We start from the raw sequence: 12,987 nt of genomic DNA on the forward strand, positions 1-12,987 counted from the left end.
GGAAAATAGTAATATGGTTAAAAAATCTATATGTCCCTTCACACTGTACTTCTTAATGTAACCTAAGGACAAAGGAACTTTTCATAATCCTTTGCCCCTGAACATTTTATTTCAGTGAGAAAGAGATAAAAATGTTGTTATATTTTTTCAAGTTTTTATTTAAATTCCAGTTTTAATATGCAGTGTAATATTACTTTCAGTTGTAGAATTCAGGGATTCAACACTTTACAACACTCAGTGCTCAGCACAAGTGCACTCCGTAATTCCCATCACCCATTTAGCCCATCCCTCACCCTTCCCCTCCAGTAACCCCCAGAGTTTGTTCTTTATTGTTAAGACTGTTTTATGGTTTGCCTCTCTTTTTTCTTCTTTCCTCTATGTCCATCTATTTTGTTTCACTCTGGAAAACAGTATGGGAATTCCTCAAAAAGTTAAAAGATAATCATGTTTTTAAATAGAAACATTTGAATTCATCAAAAGCATGTACCCACCTCTTCGCCCTCACTTGTATTGCCTGTGGCAGCTTTGGCTTGGGCATAATTAAAGTTAAAGATGTCATCGTTGTAGAAGTAACTCTGAAAAACATCCCAAGAATAGGTCACATTGAATATTAACATACCAATATAACATATCAGTTATACTAGATAAACTCAAAAATAATTTTAAGGAATTAGCTGACACCATCGATGCCACTGTAGTAAAAGGGCCATCTCTAAAAGTTTAAGATTTTATTTATTTATTTATTTTAAAGATTTTATTTATTTATTTGACAAAGATCACAAGTAGGCAGAGAGGCAGGCAGAGAGAGAGGAAGGGAAGCAGGCTCCCCGCTGAGCAGAGAGCCCGATGTGGGGCTCCATCCCAGGACCCTGAGACCATGACCTGAGCCGAAGGCAGAGGCTTTAACCCACTGAGCCACCCAGGTGCCCCTATTTATTTTTTTTTTAAGATTTTATTTATTTATCAGAGGGAGAGAGAGAACACAAAGCAGGGGGAGCAGCAGGCAGAGGGAGAAGTAGGCTCCCAGCTAAGCAAGGATCCCAAATGTGGGACTTGATCCCAGGACTGATCATGACCTGAGCCGAAAGCAGACTCTTAACCAGCTGAATCACCCAGGCGTCCCTCTAAAAATATCTTACTTCTGACACATTATATATAGTATTTTGTAGACAAACTCATCTAGAAAATTCTACACTGACCTTAAATGAGTTGAGGTAAATCAAGACATCATCAAATTGCTTAAGCAGAAAGAAACAGGAAGCCATGCACTGCCTCCCAGGTATTGTATCTGAAATGGAATGGGAAAAGAAACTTATTATTAAACTTATTCAGGTATATTCATGAAACTGAAAGTTCTCTTTGGCTGAAAATTTGGTTACTTTATAATTTAGAGATAGGAATGTACTACAAGACATCTTTCCAGATTCTGAAATTACAGATTCTATTTAGGGGACAAAACCTCAGTATAATGGAGGTTACTGTGCTTGAGAGTAGCCAATAATCTCTCACAGGGCTAACTCACAGACTCCAGAATGAACACACACCATGCAGGATACAGTATTCATCAGATGTTCTTCCAAGGCTTTGAGTCTCTCACCCACTCTGACACATGCACATTCAACTATCATGTCTTCGTCTCCATCATCACTCATCTAAGACAACCTAGCACTTCTAGTCTCAAATGGAGAAATCATTTGTCATGGAACCATCTGGTCCAACTTTCTGTCTGTTATTAGATTCCTGTTTCAGATAGTAGAGAATGAGTATAACCCCTCACCCTTGGCACTGGCACTCCTATTCATTCTTGCTCTGTTCAATTTTTCCCCCGTAGCACTTATCACAGTCAGATATACTATATAACTACTTTCTTTATTGTGTTTATTGTCTGTCCAACTGGACTGTATGCTCTACAAGGATGGAAGACTTATTTTGTTTACTATATTCCCAACACTTCAATAAATTTTTGTTGTATGAATGAGTCAAATGAAGAAAGGAAGTATTATTCAATAAATGGTTTTGGTGAAACATCTGAAAGAAAATGAATATCCGGGGGTGATAAAAATGTTTCACAACTAGTTCACCACAAATACTGTTCATGCTGGCTCTAGACAACTGGTACAAACAGTCATACCAGTCCATACTGGCTAACTATCAGCCCTTTTAATAGCCTTTTCTGAAATCTTACACTCAATCTTGACCGATTAAATCAATACTTTAATAATAAAATAAAGCAACAAACTACTGATGGAAAATATAAGTGAATATTATATAACTGTGGGGGCATGAAAGCACTTTCTAAGCTAGATACCCATGTAAAATATCATTTTAAAAAGATAAGCTTCAATAAGATTTAAATATTTTACATCTGAAAAGATAGCATAGGCAAAATTAAAAGGCAAATGACCCACGAAAAAATATTCATGACATGATGAAAGTTGAATATATAAAGAGCTCTTGAAAAATCAATAAAAGTTAACATTTCAAATAAAAAACAGAATCAAATTTTAAAAACCCGCATGAACTAAAGATTACACTTTTTCTCTTCTATTTATGTAATCTCTCATCACACTTGAGCTGAGATGTTGAGAAGATCTAACCCAATATTCTCTCTTCTGTCTCTCCCACAGAACTTCCTACTTGATACTTTGATACTTTGCTTTCAAGGCTGACACATGTAACCCTGAACAGAGACTCAGACTTCACCAGTCAATATATGACCAACTCCAATTACGAATCATGTGAATGAGTATTGATTTCAGACATACCACACTCACTCGCTGACCCTCCCACCAGCTGGAAGAACTGCTGGGCAATTTTCATATGGTCCCTCTGAAAAACAAAGCAGAGCTGAGATAGCTGACAGAAACTGAAAATGTTTTATTTGTATCACACATTATAGTTTTAAAATATGTGCCAGGATTTAAGATACATCCTTGTCTTACATCCTCTCCCAAACAAACTCTTATTAGCATAAGCACTAGAGAATCATAACCTGAAACTAAATTAAAACCTACCCTGGGTCAGATTAAAAAAAAGAAGAGAAAAAAATCTGATCCCCAAACTCTATCCTAAAAAGTAACTTCATTAAAGGACTCAGTCATTTAGTCATTCATTCACACATTCAACAGATACTTACTGCTCTTTTATCATACATCAGATCTTGTGGTAGGAGCCATGATTGTAACAAGGACTATTAATTCAATACACTCATTCACTTATTTAATAACTATTTACTGCCTATCCATTATATGAGGCACTGCAGAGTGAGCAAGACATAAAAATATTTATTTATATCTACTTTGTTTCCCAAAAGGACTTAATGTGCCATAGTCAGATGAATAAGAACTTAATTTTAAACAGTGTTTTGGTATTTATAAAAGTATTTGCCAAAGAAACAATTATCTCCATTTTACAGATGCCAAAATTATAGCTCAGGGGTTTGCAGGGTTAACGAAACTCACTAAAAATAAGAATGAAGCTATGCAAAGATTTTCAATTATTATTAGATATAAATGCTGCTTAAAATTTGGGCTTTTAAAAGATGAAGCAGTAATTCTTAGGGTTAAAGCTTTCTCTCTCTCTCTCTCTTTTTTTTTTTTGTCTTTAAATAACAGAATTCTTTTTATAATGGAACCTAGGTTGGGGAATATGGAGAAAGGAAAGGAACTTCAGATAAGCCTATTTGTAAGCTCACTGCTGATTAAACTTTAACATTCATCTTGATATTTTCCATACATTATAACTGCAACTATAGATTACCAGTGATTTCATACTCACCGAACCCATTTCCTGGCCAAGGGCCGCATTGACCACTCCTTTGAGGATATACTCCTGGCAACAAAGAATAACACTAATTAATTCCCAAAGAATGTGTAGCTATGAAATCTTTTTCAAATAAATTTCAACTTGTTGCTTTACATATATTACCAAAAGTTACCCAGAGTCACTTTTCTCTGTTCCATCCCTGGCTTGAATGAAAGAATTAGGAGAATTTCATTTGGTTTTCAGGAAAGTGTCCATATAACGGAATTTGCCATATTTGTAAATTCACCATATTGGTAAATTTGTAAAGTCTTAAGCAGAAAAACTCAGTGGAAACCTCGAGAAGTTAAGTTTTATTTCAACTCAATGGAAAAAATTAACAATAAAACATTTATGTAATAATTTTTATCACTTTATTAGCCACTGCCATTCTTTATAACCACATCATATATATCATTTTCCATTTCTAATCATATAATAACTTTTATTTGCTAATAATCCTTTTCCTAAAGAAAAAAGTATCCTCTGATCTCCATTTGTAAGATATTATCTCTTTTGGAGCCCTGGAGTCTCACCTTTATTGCTTTCAGACTTGGCTCTATTCTTTAACAGACACCTTCCTTAGCAGCTTTATAAATTTTTTATGTAGGTACTATTTTATTTAAGAGGTTTCATAAAAAAAGCAGTACAAAAGATGCTGAAACTTTTAATCTTTTAATACACTTGAGAAATATATCTGTTTAGATTTCATGGGGTCTGGAAAATTTTCAGTCTTTCATTCAGTAAGTGCAATGTCTGTTACATGCTTAGTGTACACAGTGTTGGAAATACAAACAGACACAGGCCCTGACTGCAAAGAGCTAACAATGTAGTAGGGGAGAAAGAGAAGCTGCAATTATACCAGTGAGATCAGCTTTGATATCTTGTTGGTTCCATCAGCATTTTAGGTTTCAGTTTTTTCAAACCTCAACCCTTCAGGGGAAATGACCACATATAAGGGAGTTTAAAAACATGAAAAAGTCCAGAATGTTCATTCTCATATCGAAAGTCTCACAGGACATTCCTAAATCAACATATATGGTCTTTCCTGAGATTCTACAAGTCAGAATCTTCTCTAACATGCCTTCCTGATACCCTTCTGAAATTCTACTTTCAACAGAAGTTGGTTAGCAAAATGGTAACACATTTTCAATTACCTGAGGAGTAGTAGGTTCCAGATCCTTAATTAAGTTATAAGCTTCTTGTACATCATCTGAAATGCAAGAAATAAGTAGCTATACTAGTCTGTATTCCACAGCAAACCCTTCTGAAACAGTCCCAAAAAGGTAAGATCCTTCAGCATTCAAACATTCATGGGAGGTATGATTTGTTTTATCTGTCCTCTAACTCTCCATCAAGTTCAATGTGGAATAATTATCCTAAAGATAACCAAGTATCTTAGGAAACCTGTAAGTCATGAAGCACCTAAAAAAATGTTCAAGCTAAGAATATGGACTGAGTATTATAAAGCAATGGTGTTGTAGCTATATAAGTAAAACAACTGATTTTTAAAAAACACAATATATATTAAGAATGTAGAAGTGAAATGACATGAAGTTTGGGATTTGCTTTAAGACGTTTCAGCAGTAAAAAGGGACAGGCAGGATGGATGAAAGAACGGCAATATTTTGAAGACTGCTGAATCTGGAATGATTTATTTTGTGTGTTCATATTATTTTGCTTAGTTTGAAAAATTTTATAATAATTAATTTCTGAAATATATAAGATATTTAACTCTGGTCCAAAAGCCTATTTCTTTGTGCTTACGTATTAGATAGAACTCTTTGCAAGTTCATGTTATTTTAATATACACTTACATTTTCCTCAATGAGGAATATGTTGTCTGGTTGGTTTCTATCATGCACCTAAAAAGGCCCACACTGCTAGTCCAGGGCCCACAACACAGTGCCACCACCAATGCATGGTAGCTCCTATCCTGTACTCAACACTGTTAGATCCAAGACTGCTTAGGCGCATGTCTAACAATTTTAACCTTACTTGGGAGGAGTAAATATCCCAGTCTCTTTGAATCAGAGTATTTCTCATAAGAAGCCAGAGGTACAAAGAAACAGAAAGGCAGACAACTAGAGCAAACACCGTTAAAAAAAAAAACAAACAAACTCAAGAAAATGTGGATGTGCATTATACATAGAAAAAGAACCACAAGGAAGGGGAAGGAAAAACAGTAGAAAAACTGAAATAGAATGGGTAGAGAACAAAGGACAGAAAAAGAAGAGGAAGAAAGAAAAACAATGAGAGAGAAGGTTGGAAGCAAAAGAAGAGGAAAGAGAGGATAAAGAGAAAAGGCACAACAAATAAGCACCAATAAATTTGTTCTCTCCTATGAACCTGTTGCAAATATATTTTTGGAAGTATTATGGATTTTAAAAGTTAAGCAAGTAGTTCAGTTAGAGGTTAAATGCTCTAAAATATCTCATTATAAGCAAGACCAAGACAAATTTTCGTACCTTGACGAAGGTAATAAATCACTAAGTTTAACCGAGCTTCGGGAATGACATCAACCAGGGGAGGCAAAACCTGCAAAGCCCCTTCACCTCCTCGGAAAACAACCTAAAGATAGAGAAAGTCAGTTATTATGGCAATAAGTATGAATATATTTATTGGTGGAAATGTTTAATTAAGGAGTTGCCACTTATAACTGGGTACTCAGTTATTCTTTCAATACATTTTTGAAGCTCTCAGTATACACACACCACCTTGACCCCATTGAAAGCAGGCTATTATCTTAATTATAGTAAGTGTAAGAAACAGAATAAAGGCATAAGCCTACTGTATACATTTCCTTTTCTCTTCATAAGAACTGCAGAAAACTCTTTAAAGTACCCCAAAATTAATAAAACATTTTCCTAGACAGATATTTTGTATCAAAAGCTCCAAGAATGGGGCACCTGGGTGGCTCAGTCAAACATCTAATTCTTCTTTTTTTAAAATGGCTTTATTTATCTGAGAGAGAGAGTGTGCACGTGCATGCACAAGCAGGGTTAGAGGCAGAGGAAGAAGAGGCAGAAGCAGATTCCCTGCTGAGCAGAGAGCCTGATTCTAGCACCTTTAGATCATGACCTGAGCCAAAGGCAGATGCTTAACCAACAGAACCACCCAGGCTCTCCATGTATCTAACTCTTGATTTTGCCTCAGGTCATGATTTCAGGGTTGTAGGATCAAGCCCCACGTCGGGCTCCGCCTCACATGCAGTCCAAGTGGGATTCTCTCTCTCCCTCTGGCGCTCCCTGCTCTCTGTCTCTTTTTCTAAAGACAAATGAACAAACTCTATGAAGGAATTTATATAACCTTTTTGAGCCTGTTTCCTCATCTCTAAATGGCATTAATAATGCCTACCTATCAGGATTATTATGAGGGTTGAATGAGTTAAAGTGGGCTAAATGTGTCGTACATAGTAGGTAATATTTAATTAACACAGTAAACACTCATTAGCACCTACTGTATGCATGGGATTGTAGTAAGCACTGGGGTTACAGAAGGAATAATCACTCCCGTCACTACATAGGCTACACTCAAGTGGGGAGACAGCCTCAAACAGCAAACACATAAGTATTACTTCATTTGACAGTAAATGCTATAGAGAAAAGCTAAAACAAAATACCATTCAGTAAAGCAGGTTTGTGTGCTCTTGTATACCCAGAACCTAGGACAGTGTCTAGCACATAGCAAGTTTTTTCACAAATAAATATACAGAAATCAAGGCCATCAGATATGAACTACCTAATCTCTCCTAATTAAAAAATATCCACTTGGTCAGCTTTCTTGATTCTTCTTTGTCTGAGATGTTCCCTTCTTTTGCTAAGGTTAATTTTTTTTGTCTTCTTGATCTCCAGATTTAAAAAAAAATTAATTCCAGTATAAATTAACATAGTGTTATATTAATTTCAGATGTACAATATAGTAATTCAACAATCCTATCCATTACTCAGCGCTCATCATGATAAGTGTAATCTTCATCCCCATTACCTATTTCCCCCCTTCCCCCATCCACCTCCCTTCTGCTAATCACCAGCTTGTTCTCTATAGTTAAGAGTCTGTTTCTTGGTTTGTCTTTTTTAATTTTGTTTCTTAAGTTCCACGTATGAGTGAAATCATATGGTATTTGTCTTTGTCTAACTGACTTATTTCACTTGGCATTATACTCTCTAGATCCATCCATGCTTTCCCAAATGGCAAAATTTCATTCATTTTTATGGGTGAATAGTATTCCATGGTAGCCATTGGACTCTATTGTATCCATTCTTCTTTATCTGTTCATTTATTGATGGACACTGGGTTGCTTCCATATTTGGCTATTGTAAATAATGCTGCAAAAAACACAAGGGTGAATGTATTTTTTTGCATTAGTGTTTTCAAGTTCTTCAGGTAATTACCCAGTAGTGGAATTAGTATATCACATGGTAATTCAATTTTTAATTTTCTGAGGAACCTCCTTACTGTTTCCCAGAATGGCTGCACCAGTTTACGTTCCCACCAATCGTGCACAAGGGTTCCTTTATTTCCACATCCTTGCCAACACTTGTTGTTTCTTGTGTTTTTGATTTTAGCCATTCTGACAGGTGTGAGGTATACCTCATTGTGGTTTTGATTTGCATTTCCCTGATGATCAGTGATGTTGTGCATTTTTACATGTGTCTGTTGGCTATCTGTATGTCTGTCTTCGGAGAACGTTCATGTCTTCTGATCATTTTTAAATTAGATTATTCGGGAGTTTTGGTGTTGAGTTGTAGAAGTTCTTTTTTTCCTTTTTTTTTCTCCACACCCAGTGTAGAGCGCAGGGCAGGGATTGAACTCATGATTCTGAGATCCAGACCTGAACTGAGATCAAGAGCCAGACACTTAACCAGCTGAGCCACCCAGGCACCCCGAATTCTTTATACATTTTGGATACTAACCACTTATGGGATGTGTCAATAGCAAATATCTTCTCCCACTCAACAGGTTGTCTTTTTGTTTTGTTGATTGTTTCATTGGCTGTGCAGAAGTTTTTAATTTTGATGTAGTCCCAATATTATTTTTGCTTTTGTTGTGCTTGACTCAGAAGATGTATCTAGAAAAATGTTTCATGGCTGATGTCAGAAAGATTACTGCCTGTGCTTTCTTCTAGGATGTTTATGGTTCAGGTCTCACATTTAGGTTCTTAACCCATTTGGTATTTATTTTTGTGTATGTTATAAGAAAGTGTTTCAGTTTCATTCTTCTGTATGTTGTTGTCTAGTCCGCCCAACACAATTTGTTGAAGAGAATTTTCCCCATTGCATATTCTTGCTTCCTAATTGACCATATAATTGTGTGTTTATTTCTGGGTTCTCTATTCTGTTCTGTCTTATGCCAGTACCACAGTATTTTGCTTACTATAGCTCTGTAGTGTATCTTGAAATCTGGGATTGTGCTATCTCCAGTTTTGTTCTTTTTTCTTTTTCAAAATTGCTTTGGAGATCCGGGGTCTCTTATAGTTCCATACAAATTTAGGAATGTTTGCTCTAGTTCTGTGAAAAGTGCTGTTGGTATTTTTATAGAGATTGCATTAAATCCCAAATAGGGATTTAATTGGGTATTAATTGGGTTGATTAATTAATTAATTGGGTATTGGGTTTGTACTGCCCAATTGCTTTGGGTAATACAAATGTTTTGACAATGTTTGTTCTCCCAGCCCATGGATCTCATAACTTTTAACTCAATCTGGACCTTGTTTCTCTATTAATTATTCTATCTTCATTAGTCCTGGTCCTACTTCTCAGCTTTAAACATACACAAGGGTTTTTGCTTTCTTGAAAAATCTTTCTCTTGGTGTCACTGTTCCCCCTGGAGAGTGCCCTATTTTCTCCTTCCTTTTAATGCCACACTTCAAAACTGTGTGGCTTACTGCTTCAACCTTATTATTCTCTCACTGCTTAACTCCTACTCCCAGCACACTAGTCAACTTACTCTCTTTCTTCCATGTTTAGTTGTCAGGACAGTAGCTATCATTTCTCTTATAAAACTCCTAAATCTGCTCTCCAGTCTTGATCTCTCTCCAAGCTTGATTTCCAGACTACTATCTCTAACACATCATTCTCCACAAAAATTTAAGTTGATAAACTAGATGAGAAGTGAAAAGAGGCAGAAGCTCATAATAGAAACTATCCAGAAAAAATTATATCTGTGATGGAGGCCTGAATTAGAGAAGGAATGGAATAAATATAAGACTTTGCCAAGAAAGAATCAATAGGATTAAGTGACCAAGCAGAAATCAGAGGGAAAGGGGAGGAGAGAGCCTAAAGCAGAATTGGTGCTAAAAAAAGGAATAGAGAAATCAGAAGGAGCGGGTGTGGCTATTATTGATGCCATTCTCAGATGAGGGATCTGAAACTCAGCACTATCATGGAATTTTCCCAGTGTCCCCAGGTGTCCGAGTTGAAAGAAGGGGCTCCGTATCCACAATATTGCATGATCAATTACACTGAACCTGAATATGAATACTTTTTTTTTAAATCAATGGTCATCACAGTCCAGCCTTCAACCTGACTGCCTCTTTACTTCTCCACTAAGACTTTCCTTTTCACTATGCTGCAGGCACACGTTCTGTTCTAGTAAACTTAGCCGCTCATGACTTTTCATTTATGTAATTTTTGTTCTAATTCCCTATCCTTGCCTTCCGTGAACCCTCTAAATCTTAGCCATCCTTCAAAGATGAACCCAAGTTGGACTTTCACCAGAAAAATCCTTCCCATTTATTGTAACCCACAAGGATACATGTTTCTTGGTCTTTGCCAACAAAATGAACACTTGGGCCCTACACTGCCTTGCACTTCTTTCTAAACGTTATGCATGTGTTACTGCCCTCCCAGTAAGGGTTTCCTTGAAGTAAGAACCTGATATCTGAAACTTATTTTTCTTTCCTCCATAGCAAGAGTTCACTTGGAGTAGAGAAGTATTTCTTGCAATATCTCCCTTCATTCCCCCTTCTAACTGCTGAGATATACCAAAATAGGCTATAAGACTTGATACAGTCAAGACAGGAAACTGCTATTCACCAGATTGTGCCTGATGAGTTCTTTAGCAAACTCAAAGGAAGAAGAAGCGTTGTCCATCAAGCTTTTGAGTTCTGCCTGAAATTAAAAAAGGAAAGGCTTAGGAAAACGACAAGTGTATAGTTCTTATACCACATATTTGCACAATGTTTTACAGTTTACACAGAATTTAACATGCCATTTCATTCATATTTTGTTTGTTTCTCAGGACTCGAAGAGTCAGTGTGATTGTTAACCTCATTTTACAGAGAGAACGTTGAGGCTTAGAAACAATAAATGACTTGAAACTTACACTAAGCAGCAAGTTTGAAACCGGTGAGCTCATGTCTGAAGACTCCTACTTAATCTCTTCTTGCAGAGTCAAAGGTGATTAAGGAGCTAAACTCAAAAACTGGGGTTGACTCTTCAATCTGACCATTCTACCTATATCCCAAATTCTCTTAGTACCTCCTTTCAGCTGCACTGTTATACAACACAATTAAAATACCTTCTATTATTTATCAGACCTATCAGCTCTTTCTGTATTCTCTCACCCCCTTCACTCCCTATAGAACAAATGGCCAGCCATTTCCAGAATCTTCGCTAATACCCTAGATTCATCTATCCTCCCTCAGCTTTTTGTTATTCCTACCTTGCCAATCTATAATTTTGAGTTATCTTCCTTTCCTCCTTTTTCTATTTCCATCAGTTAGGTAGCTAAGCTTCTCAGGATAAAATAATTAAATTCTTGATTGTTCTCACTAACCACTATACTACAAACGTGTTCTCTTTGATCGCATATGGAATTGAACATCTACCTCAGCAAACTTTTTTTTAATTTCTTTTTTTTTTAAGATTTTATTTATTTATTTGACAGAGAGAGAGATCAAAAGTAGGTAGAGGCAGGCAGGGGAGGGGGAAGTAGGCTCCCCGCTGAGCAGAGAGCCTGATGTGGGGCTCGATCCCAGGACCCTGAGATCATGAACTGAGCTGAAGGCAGAGGCTTAACCCACTGAGCCACCCAGGCGCCCCCTCAGAAAAATTTTTATTAATCCCTTCTCTTGTCCACAGCAGCAATTCCAAAGTGTTTGGTAACATTAGGCTAGATCAGCAGTTTGCAAGCTTTTTGATCTCAGGATATCTTTACAATCTTAAAAATTGTTATGGATCCCAAAGAGCTTTTGTTTACATGGGCTATAGCCCACATAAATAGTCCATAGTACAATATATATTGTATTAGAAATTAAAAAAGAAATTTTAAAGTATTCAATTAATCAAACATAAGAAGAAGCCCACTACACATTAACACAAATATTTTTCATTTAAGAAAACTGCATTTATGGAACAAAAACTTAGTGAGAAGAATAGTACTGTTTTATATTTTTGCAAATCTCTTTAATGTCTGGCTTAAAAGAGGACAGCTAGATTAGCATGTCTCTATCTGCATTTGATGTATTTTGAAATCTGCTGTCTCTGGAAAGCTTCACTGCACACTTGAGCAAAGGAAAGCAAAAAGGCAAAATCTTTTATATCATAAGGACAATTCTTATTTAAGGCAGGGCCAGCCGGAACTAGGGCTGGCCAAGTGAGACGCCTAGGGCACAGAACTGAAAGCAGCACTCACTGTACATGAAAAGATGTTCAACATCATTAGTCATCAGAGAAATGCAAATCAAAACCACAATGAATTGCACTGCACATCCAACGGGATGGCCACAATAAAAAGGTCAGATAATAACTGCTGGCAAGGATGTAGAGAAATCGAAACTCTTACACACCGCTGGTGGGAATGTAAACTGGTGTAGCTACTCTGTGAAACAGCCTGGCAGTTCCTCAATTAAATATAGAACTCTATATAACTCACCGATTCCACTCCTAGGCATAAGACCAAGAGAAATGGAAACATGTCCAACACATGCCCAAGAACATGTACACAAACACTTATAACAGCATTATTCATAATAGGCCAAAAGTGAAAATGACCCAAGTGTCCATCAGCTGACGAATGGAAAAATAAAATGTACTATATCCGCATAATAGAATATTATTTGGTCATAAAAATGAATGAAGTACTATATAGGCTACAATATGACGAAATTTATAAACATGCTAAGTAAAAGAAGACAGTCATAAAAGTTCACACATTGTGTATCACTTTTATATGAAATATCCA

General features: G+C 36.4%; 1 protein-coding gene across 4 annotated transcripts in view; it reads right to left on the bottom strand.

The window, feature by feature from the left end:
* The window catches only part of TTC26 (tetratricopeptide repeat domain 26), a 45,303-nt gene that overhangs the window by 13,556 nt on the left and 18,760 nt on the right, over positions 1-12,987 (bottom strand). For all 4 annotated transcript variants that reach the window (XM_032868214.1, XM_032868196.1, XM_032868206.1 and 1 more), the window contains exons 8-14: positions 10,839-10,913; positions 6,270-6,372; positions 4,959-5,014; positions 3,778-3,831; positions 2,766-2,829; positions 1,200-1,288; positions 492-575 (exon numbers count right to left, since the gene is read on the bottom strand). In XM_032868214.1, the coding sequence (XP_032724105.1) occupies positions 492-575; positions 1,200-1,288; positions 2,766-2,829; positions 3,778-3,831; positions 4,959-5,014; positions 6,270-6,372; positions 10,839-10,913 (525 nt within the window). The remainder of the gene's footprint in view (positions 1-491; positions 576-1,199; positions 1,289-2,765; positions 2,830-3,777; positions 3,832-4,958; positions 5,015-6,269; positions 6,373-10,838; positions 10,914-12,987) is intronic.

Source organism: Lontra canadensis, unplaced genomic scaffold (assembly GCF_010015895.1).
Source record: "Lontra canadensis isolate GAN:19392208 unplaced genomic scaffold, GSC_riverotter_1.0 scaffold2, whole genome shotgun sequence".
Lineage (NCBI taxonomy): Eukaryota > Metazoa > Chordata > Mammalia > Carnivora > Mustelidae > Lontra > Lontra canadensis.